The sequence below is a fragment of the Bombus impatiens genome, unplaced genomic scaffold (genome assembly GCF_000188095.3).
Source record: "Bombus impatiens unplaced genomic scaffold, BIMP_2.2 scf_0673, whole genome shotgun sequence".
In the NCBI taxonomy this organism is placed as follows: domain Eukaryota; kingdom Metazoa; phylum Arthropoda; class Insecta; order Hymenoptera; family Apidae; genus Bombus; species Bombus impatiens.
In genome coordinates, this window is record NT_177092.1 from 48,099 (window position 1) to 64,634 (window position 16,536).

The following is a 16,536-nucleotide window of genomic DNA, read 5'->3' on the forward strand; positions in this document are numbered from 1 at the left end:
AGCGGAAAGGGGGTGATTCTACGAGAAAAAAGAAGTCGAAAATGTAGAATAAAAATTTTTCGTTTGATGCTTTGTTTTCGAGAAAATCGACTTTGAATTTTCGCTCGGTACGCGTGCGGTACGTTATAACGGCTCTCACTGTAGATCGTTGTCTCGATGGAAAAATTAAAAAAAAAAATAAAAATTGTTATTCTATATTTTCGACTTCTTTTTTCGCGTAGAATCACCCCCTTTCCGCTTGTACCACTAGTTACCAACCACCCTGTATATGTCGATACAACAAATTTCATGTGTTTGAATGTTGGTGTATAATATATGCAGCTAATATATAGCTAAGAAGCATAATGGTGTAGGTCAGTTCACTGCCTAGTTTCCATAAAATAGCGTTCTACGTTTATTATCACAAAACGTTGATTATATTTCTTCAAGTCATAAAGATGTATGGTAGCAGAGAATAATTTAATTGATCATAAAACCAACGATAAATTTTGAAGTTAAAATACGTAACTGTATTCAGGTTCTCAAATTTTTGACTCGCGCTGTTATGATTCTCAATCTACCATGAGTTCTATATAGCGACTGGTTCGATACTGAGGCAACAAGCAATGAGTAGGGTGACTCCGAAATCGTGGTGCAACACGTGAAAACGAATCGAGTATTTTTCATATAAATGTATTTTTATTTAATTTCACATAAACATACAATAACATTTCAAGCCCCGAATCACTTTATCTAGCTATCATTAATTATCGCTGATCATCAACAGCACATCTGGTCTGCGAAACGCGCGCGTCCCTTTAAAATTGATACGAGCTCGTTACTCGATCTAATATTTGCGGTGAAACACGTTGCACGCGCAGTATTTTCTTGTTTTGCTTTGGTTTTCGCGTGCGCATGTTTCGTAGCGCACTCGCAAGCCGCAGGGCACGCCGAAGCGCAAGGATATCGAGTGTATAACTGCGCGGAGTGGCATGACTATCGAGTGGAAGATTGTGGCGCATCGTGCGGCTCTCCTCGGTAAACCTATTCGCGTGCTAACCGCGTTAAAAAATTGGTAACGGTATCGTTATTGTGGTCGGTTTGCATTCGTTGAATGTTGCCGATACTCTGGGTAGAACGCCGCATCGTCGGAAACAGTTTCAACCGGTAGATCGTCTTTACTCTTATTAACCGAGCCGAACGACACAGACGAGTGAACTTTAAGAGGCGATTGTTGGTCTGTGACGGGAATTTTTTTCCTTCGAAATTGGTTAGCGGTGTATTTGGGATTAGAAAATAAAAGTTCGTAGAAAGAAATTGTGCAAATGAAAGTTGATGTGTAGTAAAAATTATTTCCTTAATTTTTCACTGATTTTTGAACGCTGGAACAGCCAGTCGCTGGCGTGTACCTATAGTGGCTCACGAAAGTATTCGAACATCTATAGAAGGCTTTTGCGAATATATTACGTGTTTTATACGAAACATTTTGAAATTCGATTAGCGCTGTAACGAGACTCGATACTCATGTTGCAGAAAAATCTAAGAATGTACATAGAAACTACGAGATATTTAGTGCAAGTATCGCATAGATCACAGAAAATGCTGCTTAAACACTATTGTATTAATAGACCGTAATATTCAGTAGAAGCATTTTTAACATTTAATATATTCTTATGATATCTATTCTTGCTGTATCCTAATTTTTTATCGAACATATGTTCACAGTAAATATTCTGTAATTTCTATATTTAATTTCCAATTGATTTCAAGTGTTGCCAATATTTTCGTCACAGTACTACTGAAATTTCAAGATGTTTTATACAACACACAATAGGAACACAATATTCCACAAACTTCTACATGCATTTTCAGTAATAAATAAAGACTGCCACTTTGTGCTTGATTCTGGTCGTTTATCTTTATTGCTTCATTGTATTTTAACGACGTTGATATACGCGATACATTCCTTCTTTTAAGTAATAATTCAGGCTAGAAATAATTTATATCTATATGCATTGAATCAACAAAAGAATAAGCTTATATTTTGTGTTCTTAAAAGACCCATTATCCTACATTTCCTGGTATTTTCTCGATTTTCTTCAAATAACAGTGCACGGTTCCGTAAACCAGATTAACCCTATTCGAGGTGCAATTCATTGTTAGTTCCAGTTATGCTTTCGTAGGTCCGATTAACATAATGTCATCAAATTCTGCGAACCACTCGGATCATTCTAACGGTGGCACACTTGCTATTCTCTTAAATTTTTAAGTCTGTCGTTCTAAAAAAAAAAAAAAAGGGGGAGAAAAAAGGAACAGTTTACAATGCGTATGCTATTTACTCTGCTTTCGATCTCTATATTTCTTATCTAATCTTCACATAATTTAAAAGTAGAGCAGTTAAACGTGTAGCGTTTTGCACAAGTTCTAGCGCGTATTGCAGTAAGAATATGTATTTTTTCAATAACTGAAGACTAATATAATTTGTACGTATTTCTTTAACCGAGCCACTATCGGATCGGTTTAAACGGAAAAGATAATAAGGGAACAGAATTAATTTTTTTTGCAAAAGTTATTTCTAATTTTGAATATAGAGAAAAAATACATAGATTAAACTGTACTGTAGTAGAATGTCAATTATAATATATAGAAAAAACTGTGTTAGAGGATCAGCAGTTTATTCAAGAGATTTAGCATACTATCAGGTATTAATCACAAATACCGGTTAAGTATTAATTGTAGATGTTACATGTCCATTTCGCGTTTAATTAAAACTGTACATTTCTAGTTATTTTGATCAGTCTGTACAATCTATAAGGGACAAATTGTCCAGACGTTTCTAGTTGAGGATAGAATAAAAGTAGGAGAAGTCAAAAGCACGTCTGGCGTATGAAAGGCAATGGAAAGGAAATCTGAGATCCTTGCACGAAGTGAAATGATTTGTCGAGGTGATTTCACGAAGGAAACATTGCATCTATTCTACCATCGTTACGCCGCGGCATGGAGCCGAGCCAATCGATTTTCATATAGCGTACCATTTCTCCTTTGGTTTCCTGATTTACAATTTGACTGATCGAATCAACCGTGTAACGCGTAATGAAAATATGAAATTACAATTAATCTACTTCCGAATGCAATAAGGAAGGAATTACAGGATCATTAGAAACTTGACATCCTGGATAGAGCATCGTTCGTTTCATACATTCGCTATTATTCGCTATGCAACAAAGTCTCAACTATGTATCGTGTTTTATTTCTTCTATTTCTCTACTGCGGACTGCTTCTTATATCGCAACACCTGTATGATATTCATATTTTTACAACCAACCACGTCAGTTATATATATGTATAATTGTCTATCTTGCAATTTCAAATTAAATAAATTAAACTAAAATTAAATTACTATCAAAGTATCGAATAATAAGTATCGCGGATAAGTTTTTAAATACTTTCATGAGCATTTTCACACGTACCTGTATGCACGTGAAGTAACGAAATACAATATAAAATGAAAGGTACAAAATCTTCTCCTATACTTAATGACAATCTCTATTTAATAACGAACTTTGTCCATTGTTATCGTACGAATCGATACCCGTTTCTGTTTCCATACAATGCATCTTTTATTCGAATCGTACAGATCATTGGGTCGAATTCTTTCTTCTCACCGGTCGAAGGAGCAATTAACGGAGAGAATGATTCACGATGTATGCACGTGAACTCGTTTCCTCGTGTTTTCGATTTTGCAACACGCGAACCGATCGGCAGTATGGACGAATTCAGTTTCTATCGAAACGTATTGGCTTTATTATATTCAGACAGTGAAGTGTAACTGAACGAGTTTTGCTTGTAACGCGAGGTGCCGGACTTTCACGAGTATGCGTTTTGCTCACTGGATCGTACGGAGATCCTATTTGATTACAGGCTGCGTTCGACCGAGCCGTGGTTACGTCTGATCGTGACTCATTCGTTTCGTACGCTTGTGTACACCAAGTACATTTGTATCTATCGGTCACCTCATTTGAGAAAGTCGTGTGGGGTAATGCACATTGAAATATTAATTTCATCTGTTATTTATAGAGTTCTTTGTCTCTGGCCACGGAGAAGAACGTGTATTGTGCGTTTCGTGAAACATTGTATGTGCACGAATGAGGGAAAAAATAAGAAAAATAGAAAAATAAGCGAAGAATATCAGCTTTGCTTTATTTTGTGTTATCTAGGATTCTACGATTTAATTTGTCAACACGTTGAATGCGCAAGTCGAGCAAAGCTTATCGAAAGTGAGGCTGAATAAATCGAAGAAAATTAAATATGTAGTAGGAACAGCTGTCGAAATCGTATGACGTATAATTGATTTTATAATGTACACGTGCGAAGATAAAGTAATCAGACAGATAACGTAGTGAGGCAGTGAGGCTAAACCGACCATTAAAATTAGGTCTATGCTACAATTACTAGTCGCGCGTAAATCTGTAATTTTCGTGTTATCGTTGCTAAGAGGATTATTGATAATACTATCGTACAAAGTATTATGTAAAACTGGTTATACAACGGGTAAATAATATTTCTCTCTCGAAGAAAGTCGAGAACTCAGTACAAATTGTATATTTTGCAAAAAAATCATTCGAACTCCTCAAACTGTTCCACCGCAGATCTACGAACATTCTGATATAAAATAACATAATATTATGATATACAATAATTCTTACAAAATATTACGCGTTATTTATTTCGGTTATCCCCGCAGTTTTGGCGTCAAATAACCCCGAATAACAAAGTATCAAAGCTATGACGCTTCGCCAGTGATAGACGTATCTGCATATGAAAAATGTCGTATAAGGGCAACAAATGACAAAACGCTGACATTCTCCGGGCATCAGTCTCCCGATAAAGAACTTCACTTTCTCCGCGTAGGTACTGATTATGCAAGCAGAAATTCGAGCAACGGAGAAATTTCTCTCGTTTAAAACTGCGTGCTTGCGGTTACATGAGCCGAGTTCGCTTCTCCTTCCGACCACCTACTTCTCGTTACAGATTCTTCGACTCTAATGAAAGGGTAAATCGTGCTTTGCCGTTGGAATAACTTTGGCGATTTGTCAGGGAGGCAGGTGCATCCTGGCACGGAATATGGATTCGTTGGTCGGTCGATTGTGTGGTACGGTTATAGAGAACCAGGGTAGCTATATAGTCGTGTACGGGCGACTGTGGCGTGCCGATAAGCTTTGCAAAATTTTCGATTAAGGAAGAACGAACGGCTAACCGCTGTCTCGTGATCCTGGCTCGCGTATTTTAGTTAAGAATTTCGCCGACTGCAACCAATGCGGAACTCGCGACCAGGGGTTCTGCGCCGAATCGTGATGGCAAGTATCTGGATGGAACTGTGGTTATAGCGAGATGATGAATTGGCAAGATACACTGATGGTCTAGGAAGTCATTAAGCAGCAGGTTAACGCGTTCATTGGCGATCTGGTTTTCATTAATGTCTGTGTTATTAGGTTGTAATACGTGAAAATGTAACCAATGTTGGAAACAGTTGATCGATGATTACCAGATTTCACATGACTTAGAAAATAGTGTTATTTCAATGTTCTGTTCCGTACTATCCGCCTGCTTTTAAAATCTTCGTGGCTGTTCGTTGTAGTTGTTTAATGTTGGTTTAGGCGAGCGGAAGATATGGGTGACTTTAATGAAATTTAGAATAATTATTCCGTGTGAATTTAAACTGTATCACGATGCGTGTGTGCAGTGAAGATATGTCGAGAAATGCTTTGGTTTTTGTGAAAGGTTCTATTCGCGAAAGAATCATTTAATGGGTTTTTCAAAAATTTAAATAGATTTATAAAACAAAAAGTAGGACATTTGAAAAAGTTAAAAAGGGCCGGTAATTGCAAGGTGATTTGTGAAAAGTTTTTATTGTTTCTTTTTATATCTAAAGAAAACAATAGCAGCAGCATCAGATTGCCAGGAAATGGGAAACATATATCAAGAAAACAAGCTTAATCGATTAATAGTTACGTTTTTATACTTCTGTGTGCCAACGTTATAAATCACAGAAAATTAATTCGATTACAATATGGAATTCTATTAAATTCACCATATTTGTAGCACCGACTCAGATTCAAGACGTATACAGTGAACGTGTTACAAGACTGTGTTACTATCAACGAAGTTGAAGTTCATTAACGTGAAATGTTTGTCATTTGGTGTTATCGAATTAATTATTGGTCATAAACCCTTGAGGCGATGAATCTGACTTTTTAAGATGAGATCGCTAAAGATTAACAGATGTAGTTAGACGAATTGGTATACGAAATTAACATTCTCGAGTTGCGTGATTCGTTGCTTCGCTACTAGAATTTTCTCGTCGCATTATCACGTACGGTGTGTCTTACAAACTTTAATCGCGTGTTTCGTAGTACGCCATGAAGCGTACACGTGTGTTTGATTTATGATCAATCGTTAACTGAGAATAAAGGAGCATTTTATTTCTAATTATGTCAAGTTTACGTAAGCTTCGAGAAATGGCTAATTATCAGCGCATCGATGTTGCATTTACTGCAGAAAATTTTAGTCTATATTTATAGCTTGTATGTATAGATTAAAATTCTTGTTTATTGTAGACTTATAATTATATTTATGATCTGGTATAAATTAGCGTATTGTATTGCATAGAAGTATTTATTATTCAATTTATCGGATAATTAAAAAATTTATTCTTCATCAAGTGGATATTCTTCAGTCGATTAAGGGAGTGATGCAGTAATTTAATGCTACTATAATTTATACGTTGCAAATTGATAGGGGCTATATGTTACCACGATGAGTTATGTTCATTTTTTTTTTTTAGAAATCAAGGTATATTATGTTAGCGTTGTCTATGGGAGACACTGCTGTGTAATTTTATATTACGTATGTATATGTAATAGATGTGAGGATCGTACGTTAATAACGAAGTGTAGCGTGCAATTCTTTTATTCATTCATTGATTAAATACATCTCATATTTTATACAAAGACGCGTATAAATATATGTTAATATATTTTCCAATCTCGGGAGAGGTCATCAGCAAAACGGTTGATTCACCCTTTCATCATTTATTTAGGATATTTTTATCTGTTTCATGATAAACGAGTAATTCGTACAAATATTTCGACATTTAGAAATATCTAAGAACGGCTTACAAATGGAATAAAACTTATTCGCAATTCTATGATTAGTTTCCGAGACGAAAGTAACATTCTACTTTAGAATTCTAAATATGTAGCCATACGGTCATCGAGGAGGTTAATCTCATGCATTCTCGGAAGTTCTAGGTACGATTAGCCAGAAATTCCAGAAATTCTTTTGCAGGGGAGATTTTTGAAATTCAAAAGTTACATTTCGAAAAGAGAAAAACTCTAAATGTCTATGAATTTTTATTTATACGGTAACTTTCTTGGCTTCTTCCATTTCATAGCGATAAAAATAAAATTAAATGAGAATTCGCATACGACATAGCGGCATCAGCGGAATAGGAAGGTTTAACAATTTATACCTTTGATACCAATCAAATACATAATTCGTTATTCCAATATATTACCTTATTTTTTAATCACTGCGTTGCATATTACGTACATATTTCAATTAGGTCAATAGAACGTTGCTAAGTAAGCAAGTACGCGGTCATTGAAAAATTCGATTCTAGGTTACTAAGAACAGAAATTTCCTTTAATTAATTTACATCGTTGAATTCTATCAAATTCACGTTGTACTTACGAAAAAGTAGTATCCAGAATCTTTTTGGTTCCTATTATTCTGTTCGTCTAAATTCCATAATTCTATGAAATCGTGGAAATTCGAGTATTTCACACCGTGAGTCGCGAGTTGATTGCAGATGTGTCGTGTTAAATGTTAAAATACGAGGGTAGTTTATACGTTCGTCAGGAATTCGATTCTCATCGGATAACATGAGAATTACTATGCTACTTTTCTCTTATATCGAAGTATATCGAACTATATCAATTTAGTACTTCTTAATCAACCCTCGAAAGCAATTACAATTCGTACGATCTTTTAGCGAGTTGCAAAAAATTATCTTCCTCGAAAATATGACTCTCGATTCATAAAACTTTGAGAATGCGGTCTGCCTCGAGTCGATATATAATTGTACGAATCGTATAAGGTGTGAACGCTATTCTTAGTCACGTTCACGTTCACTTTTTTGACACGTCTTTTTTTCGGGCTTATTAAACAGCTTCTATTCCGATTTTCTTAATATGTACGTGCTATAAGATGGTGTAGGTAAGCACACGATACGTCGATGATTAGGTGGGTGGGCGTGCGTGCATGCGCATCGAGGGGTTTTTTAGTGAGAACCCACGTTGTTCGTTCGTTTCGTAGTTCGTAGGCGTTCATCCGATTCTGTTTTCCGTGGTGTGCGAAGATGTTCGTATGTGACGGGCGTCACGCACGGTTTTACTTATCGCTTTGGAAAGTAAAAGTGCTCGTCCTACGGGTCTTCCACGTATCCGCACGCAACGCACCGCGTCGTAAAGTCGAGACAAAACCACGACGAACGTCTTTCCTTCCGGCCAGTCTGTTCAATCGTCGTCCACGAACGCTAATCTCGCTTATGGAAATGCCCACGCTATCGTATTACGCGATGACGAACGTTTCTCGCTGTGGAATATCGTCGTCGTAATTAATTCGTTGGTAAATCCCACGTTTCAGGCGCTTTGCGTTGGAAGATCCTTTTCTTAGCTTTCAGAGATTTCCTATTTGGTTTATAGATGCTGACCACAGATGTTGCAGAGTTAAGTAGGATAAAACCAGCGTTTCTGAGTAATTTAACGGAATTACTGATTTAAGAAGCCTACAAGACGTGGCGTGTATAGAAACCATTAAAATATAACAGTCTAATGCTTCTTATGAAAATATATTTTTACGAGAAATAGCTTATAATAAAGTTTAGAATAAAATGGGTTTATACAAAGTTTATGATGAAAACGAATAGAAAATGTTTAAATTAGCGTAGCTTTCAAAATCGGTAATTTCAATGAGAAATGTAATTTTGTATCTTCTTGCCGAGATACTTCGTGAATAATTTTATTTGACAAAGTTCTATAATACGCGAAAGCTGAGAAATTTTTAAAGAATGACAGAGCTGCAAGGATGGACAATTTAATTACACTGGAACATGTAATTTTGAAAGTTAAAAGTAGGAATAATAAATATTAAATTATTTGTAATAATTAAATAAATATCGGTTATTGATTTTTCTTTATTTTTGAATTTATCGATTTCTCAATCAAAGCGTAAAACAGTAATGAAATAATGTGAGCGCAAATTTTCTAATATTTATGGCAATATGAGCGACAAATAAACCGTAAAACATGCTTTATTGTTAGATATGCATGTACGATAAAACCGATACAGGAAGAGATACATAGACACCTATGCGTAACCTCCCTATATCCTCCATTGCAGTCATGCGAAATTTATTGTACGATTTATAAGGTTAACTATAAATTTCGCGTATGCGATAGCTTCGGGACATTTCTGCTTTCCGTTCCATTGAAATTCTTGGAGGATATAGCTTCACGTTTCTCCCATTATTCATTAAACGGGACATTTCTCAGCTGAGAAATTCAAATTGGCGAACATTCAAGTTTTCAACGTGTATTCGTAATTAATCATTCTATACATTGAACAGTTCATATCGATCTCCTCATAAAATGAAATACGATTATAATATCTGTTTATCTATTGATTCGTGACACAGGTCAAACTTGTACACTATGCTATAAAAATTGGAGTTGTAGTTAAAATTGCAAAAGTTAAGCAAGAAGGCAAACGAGTAAAAATAAACATCAGTGAAAATTTTTTCAGTAAACGAACCGGATTTGTCCTGAAAATATTTTCAGTAAACGAACTGGATTTATATCATAGAATTTCTTAACGAGTTAAATATGTACTTCTATGTTCTTCTATATTTTTTTATATTTTTATTAAAAGGAATTCTAAGGAATTTTTATTAAAAGGAATTAAAATCTTTGGAAAATTTTTGAAATCTATCGTCTGAATAGAGTCTCTTCTTTCTTATTTTATACTCGACGAGCAATAGTAATAATACATTTTTATCGAATCTTAGGAGTGAAATTAGTAGCATGTCGGGAAACGATCATCTGGAAGTACGTAATCAAAGAATAGGACAGGACGTAACGCCGCAGTTTTTCAGCGGCATGTTAAGTGTAGACAGGGTAATACGCAAGCCAATTTGCCGCAACGATGATGAACCAACTATATACTGACATTTGCTGTTGAAACCGTAATTCTCAATATGATAGACTTAATAAAGAAACGATCTTCTTTTTTTTTTTAGTAAACGTGTTTTTATTATCTAATATATTTCTTAAAATTTCCTTCTTTTATTAATGATCTGTGTTATGTATATCACATTCCTACAATATCCTGATAACACGCAATGTATTAAAAAAAATTATAGATTTTTGATATTGCTGGTTATCGAAATAACATATTTTCTATTATTCCTTATATAATTGCAGGCAATAATTCAGCAAACGAACGTAAATATTTGAACGATTAATTTCCGAATATATATGTCGGACATGAAAGGACATCGAGGCTTCCCTTTTGGAATGTTGGGAAAAACTCCAATAGCCTAGTCCAGACTTTTACTATAGCTACACTTAAGTAATAAAACTAAGAAATTTTAATGTTCTAAGTTTTAATGTTCTAATCCGATTTTATGACGATGGGCTTGGGCTTGAAGTAACATAACGAGTCACTGAACGTAGCCACGGTCACGGAAGGGACGTGTACCTGACAGAGGTATGGAATGATTATATAGCTCTCCTTAAAAAACAAAGAGAGGTAGGGAGAAGAATATATAAGGGCAGTTCCACTTGGACTGCGGGTCAGTTCATGCAGTCTTTTTAAGTCTAAGTTTTACTTGTACGTGGAGTCATACGTGTATCACATCGCATTCGTCATCCCGTGGACCGTGGATTCGTTATCGAATCTGAATTCGTTGTCATCAACATCTCGACCATCCGATCGCCGCTATTACTTATAGCCTCTTGTAGTGACCACATTTGTACCAATAAATATCAGCTAAAACAGCGATGGTAAATTTGAGCGAAGGTTCATCAAACGCCCAAAATTCCAACCGTAACCCGACATATAAATGTTCCACGGGATCAAATTATAGTTCTGAATATTGTAGCCGATAGAAAAATATCATTAGAAAGATTAAACGGTTTTAAGATCATCTCTATATGGAACTACCTATACATTTTTTATTTTTAAAGTATGCTGTATCTGATAATAAATTGCATTATTCGATAATATTATTAGGAAGATATATCACATATCAAGAATGGCAGACAAAGTTTTATCCGAATTAAACCAGTAACATTGAACCGGTTAACCGAACCAGTATTTTTGTGTAAAGATGTAATTTTCCTGTTTAGTCTGGATGGATTTGCGCATTTTCTGCGCGAACCCTTCCTGTTTATTGTTTTTCCTGTTCTTTGCACAAGTTATTTCCGCCGCTGAGACGTAAAATCTTGCGTGTAACTCATATATGATCACAGACGTATATAAATTTTCCACGGTAATTGTGCTGCTTATAACGAATTTTTTATGAAGTTGAAAATACGCGGTGGCAAATATACCTAGATTTCACTTAAAGGTAGTAAAATAGGAAAGATACAATTGCGTGTCTTTTCAAATAAATTAAGAGGTCAGAATAATCCCCCATAGTAACCGAATTAATAAATATTAATATAATAATCATAATAGTAAATTTTCTATACGATTTATCAATGTATTATATTTTTTGCATTTGTCAAAAAATGAAAAATAGTCAAACAGATTCATAAACAGTAATTTATTGCGCAGCATGTTACATATTATTGATTTCAGAGACTAATATATAATATATATTTAAAGCAGAGTTATGTATGTATATCGAAGTTATTGCCTCGATGTTATTTAAATAATGAATGATATAAGAGTGTTATTACGATATCGGACCATAATTTGTGACACAGGTTTGATCATTAGCTTTTTACCTTTTATGTTATATTCTACAGGAAGTCGCTGTTACATATTAAGGTAAAGGTATCGGTGAATAATCGTAGAAAATGTACGCATATATATGTGAAAATTTTAGTACAACAGATACATGTGATTAATGCTTGTACTCGTGACGTAAACTAGCTGTTAATGTTTTTATTCATCAATCTCTTTTTACAAACGTAAATGCGTCGATGTACGTTTCACTAACTCGCTTCGTCAATTGATTTCGTCTTATATAAATTGCACAATTTTATCGACAAAAGAAGAATATTAGTTTTAACTTTTTCTAATATGTGACAGTAACGTAACATCAAACAATGAGATTATAGAAGAGTTAAAAAAAGGTTCTTCCTTAACCTAATAATTTTTTAATTTAGGTAATTCTTTAAATTCTTCCCCGACGCTTATCTAAAAAGTGTAACCCGACATATAAATGTTCCACGGGATCAAATTATAGTTCTGAATATTGTAGCCGATAGAAAAATATCATTAGAAAGATTAAACGGTTTTAAGATCATCTCTATATGGAACTACCTATACATTTTTTATTTTTAAAGTATGCTGTATCTGATAATAAATTGCATTATTCGATAATATTATTAGGAAGATATATCACATATCAAGAATGGCAGACAAAGTTTTATCCGAATTAAACCAGTAACATTGAACCGGTTAACCGAACCAGTATTTTTGTGTAAAGATGTAATTTTCCTGTTTAGTCTGGATGGATTTGCGCATTTTCTGCGCGAACCCTTCCTGTTTATTGTTTTTCCTGTTCTTTGCACAAGTTATTTCCGCCGCTGAGACGTAAAATCTTGCGTGTAACTCATATATGATCACAGACGTATATAAATTTTCCACGGTAATTGTGCTGCTTATAACGAATTTTTTATGAAGTTGAAAATACGCGGTGGCAAATATACCTAGATTTCACTTAAAGGTAGTAAAATAGGAAAGATACAATTGCGTGTCTTTTCAAATAAATTAAGAGGTCAGAATAATCCCCCATAGTAACCGAATTAATAAATATTAATATAATAATCATAATAGTAAATTTTCTATACGATTTATCAATGTATTATATTTTTTGCATTTGTCAAAAAATGAAAAATAGTCAAACAGATTCATAAACAGTAATTTATTGCGCAGCATGTTACATATTATTGATTTCAGAGACTAATATATAATATATATTTAAAGCAGAGTTATGTATGTATATCGAAGTTATTGCCTCGATGTTATTTAAATAATGAATGATATAAGAGTGTTATTACGATATCGGACCATAATTTGTGACACAGGTTTGATCATTAGCTTTTTACCTTTTATGTTATATTCTACAGGAAGTCGCTGTTACATATTAAGGTAAAGGTATCGGTGAATAATCGTAGAAAATGTACGCATATATATGTGAAAATTTTAGTACAACAGATACATGTGATTAATGCTTGTACTCGTGACGTAAACTAGCTGTTAATGTTTTTATTCATCAATCTCTTTTTACAAACGTAAATGCGTCGATGTACGTTTCACTAACTCGCTTCGTCAATTGATTTCGTCTTATATAAATTGCACAATTTTATCGACAAAAGAAGAATATTAGTTTTAACTTTTTCTAATATGTGACAGTAACGTAACATCAAACAATGAGATTATAGAAGAGTTAAAAAAAGGTTCTTCCTTAACCTAATAATTTTTTAATTTAGGTAATTCTTTAAATTCTTCCCCGACGCTTATCTAAAAAGTAATATCAAACGAAGAAATTTTTGAAATATATTTTAATAGAATTTTCCAGGATTTCGTATTATGTACGCGTATTTGTTTTATTTCATAATCCTCTGTTCTGATTAGTTGATAAAATATGTGTTGCAGTGCGGCTCTAATTATTGAACGTGTCGGTAGAATAGAATTTCGCACAAAAGAATGAGTTCGATAAGAATTGTCTAGAGAACAGATTTAATGTAATCTGATACAAGTTATCAAATATTCTGCTGCCCACAATCGTATCTTTTGCGAACAATCTGAGGAATTTTACATCAAAGGAGCGAAAAAAGCACCGTGTCTTAATTTTCAGATTAAATTAAGGAACAGGCTACATTTTTTGTTTCCTGGAACGCATAATTTTGCAGCTGGTACTAATTGTACCCGTAGTTAGCGTTTATTAATTGCCACCATTTGTACGAGTTTACAATTTTAATTAATTCTCGCATGTAATTGTTAAACTTAATTGGAATTTTTTTAATTTATCACGAATATTTAGAATAAAGTTAGAGGATGTCTCATAGCTACGATCTGCTCGAATATTTATTTCGTTGTCACAATCCAGAGAGAAATTTTTCATGCATCAGTATTTCAGTATCTCGATAGATCTGTTACCCGCGAATACGTACATGAATGCATCTGTCGGACTTATCTAGTATGCATGTTTGTAATTAATTCGTAATGAATGGTATTCACGTATGAATAGTACAATCAGGAACTGAAAGAGGAAGTCACTGTGTATTCAGTAGAAGGAAAAGAGATGCGTTTCGCCGTTGCACGAATCTAGAAAAGTAACAGTATGATTTCGTACGACGTGAAACGTTAATATTATATATTTTTCTAGTCTATAATAGTCTAGAATAATGATAGATACATTTTTAAGATATAGGTACATATTCTTAATAAATGCAGCAACTTCCAAAACTGTCGCAACACTCCTTGGAATTGAACAACTTTTCTAAAATTAGACGAAACGACTTGGGTTGTTTTAAGAAGTTAGGAGAATTAGTTTGCTAAGGGACGTAGAATAACAATTTTTTAAAAATGGCAATTAGTCAGAGTCGTCAAGAAGAAAGTAATTGCATTTTTCAACTAATTTTGAAAAAGTTAATCAGTTTGAAAGGGTGTTGCAACAGCATTCTAAGTTATTGCGCAAGAGAATATGCTAGTACCGCTAAAATTTATAACCTTTGTATCGTAAAAAATTTCGTTACCAATATCGATTCAATTATGCAAGAGGATTCTGAAATGTGTAGAAGTAATTGTAAATCGTGTAAAAGTTTCTACAAGTGTTCCAATATAACACTTTCGTGAGGTACTGTATTTTAAGATCTCGGAAGTAAAAGAAGAAAACGCGTTTACCGTAATATTATTCTGTTATAAGAAGGAAATATTGCCATTTAAATACCTTTCTTCATTTCCTACTTCATTTTTATTGCACATCGTGGTTTTTCAGTGCAGAATTTTCCTTGCATTTTCACACGGAATTGTGTGTTCGATCTCTCCTTAAAGCGCTTGTACTACCTAGCCACTGAAATACAAGGATAAAGGTAATTAGTAACGCGCTCTTAATAGCGCATTGTCTGTTTAAGAAATCGCAAGTGGGAGGCATTCATCCCGCATAAATTACGCGAACAGCAGATTTTCTAATTTATGTTAATTTCATGGTTATTCATACCATCTGAGTATTTCGAACGTTGGCCTATGTGCAAAAATTTACATACGGCAAGTTTACGTTCGCATTATTAATTTGTTTGATTCATCGAAGTGAAAAGTATTGCGAGTTAAAGGTTGAAATGTTTCAATGAAATTTAATCTTAAAAAATACTTACCAATTTTTTCCAATATTTACTTTAATATAAAGAATGAAAGAAATATTGGTTTAATGCTGAGGAATATAAACGAAGGTTATTTATGATTAAAATAGAATTTTGTATTATTATTATTACAGTTAGTTGCGTGAATTAATATTTTGTTATTTAATGTATGTAACTATTTCAATTTAATTTAATTCTTACGTGGGTAAACCAAATGCTGCTCTTTGTAAGTAAGTTTCAAGTTTAAATATTGAAAATTTTTGTATAAATTTCGATGTAAAGATCAAGAGAGTGAAGAATGATTTTCACTTGAAAATAAAGAATACACCGTTGCCCACATTATGATAATATTGCCAATTAAAAAGAATATTGAATTGATCAATAAAGTATTATATTTCGTACTTGTCTTTTTACTGCACTAATGATTATGGGATTTATTCTCAGCTTCTAAAATATATCTAGTTGTCTTCGATGTTATGATTTGTGTGTAAATGTATTAGAATGAAAATGTTTTACAATACGTGGGATATTTAATTTCAATGGCTTATACAATTCGGTAGTCAATCGGTGAATAGAAATTACATAGGTGAGGCTTTGAAAGCCTTGCACAGTTCGTTTAATGAGACTCTTGCTAAATGAAAAAGATAACATATTAGGAGATTACTATATCAAATGCTTTAATAATTAATGATAAAACATTCGATAAAAGTATCAAAAAATAAGGTATAATAAAAGTTTACAACTTTTGGATATCGAAGTAACAGTCAATTATATGAATAATTATACTTTTATAGACAAGATACACAATACAATTCTTATTCGATTAATTATCATATAGGAGCAATATGAGATTAAGGAGTAATTGAAGATTAATTCGTTTTTAATGACCATATTTTTTCGT

At 33.6% G+C, this 16,536-nt stretch overlaps 2 protein-coding genes across 2 annotated transcripts in view; both read left to right on the forward strand.

The window, feature by feature from the left end:
• The window catches only part of LOC100747980, a 15,103-nt gene extending 4,768 nt beyond the window's left edge, over positions 1–10,335 (forward strand). The window contains exon 5 of the mRNA XM_033322839.1: positions 10,106–10,335. Within this exon, the coding sequence (XP_033178730.1) occupies positions 10,106–10,265 (160 nt within the window). The 3' untranslated portion in view covers positions 10,266–10,335. The remainder of the gene's footprint in view (positions 1–10,105) is intronic.
• The window catches only part of LOC105681248, a 120,986-nt gene that overhangs the window by 6,847 nt on the left and 97,603 nt on the right, over positions 1–16,536 (forward strand). The gene's annotated exons all lie outside the window — the stretch shown is intronic.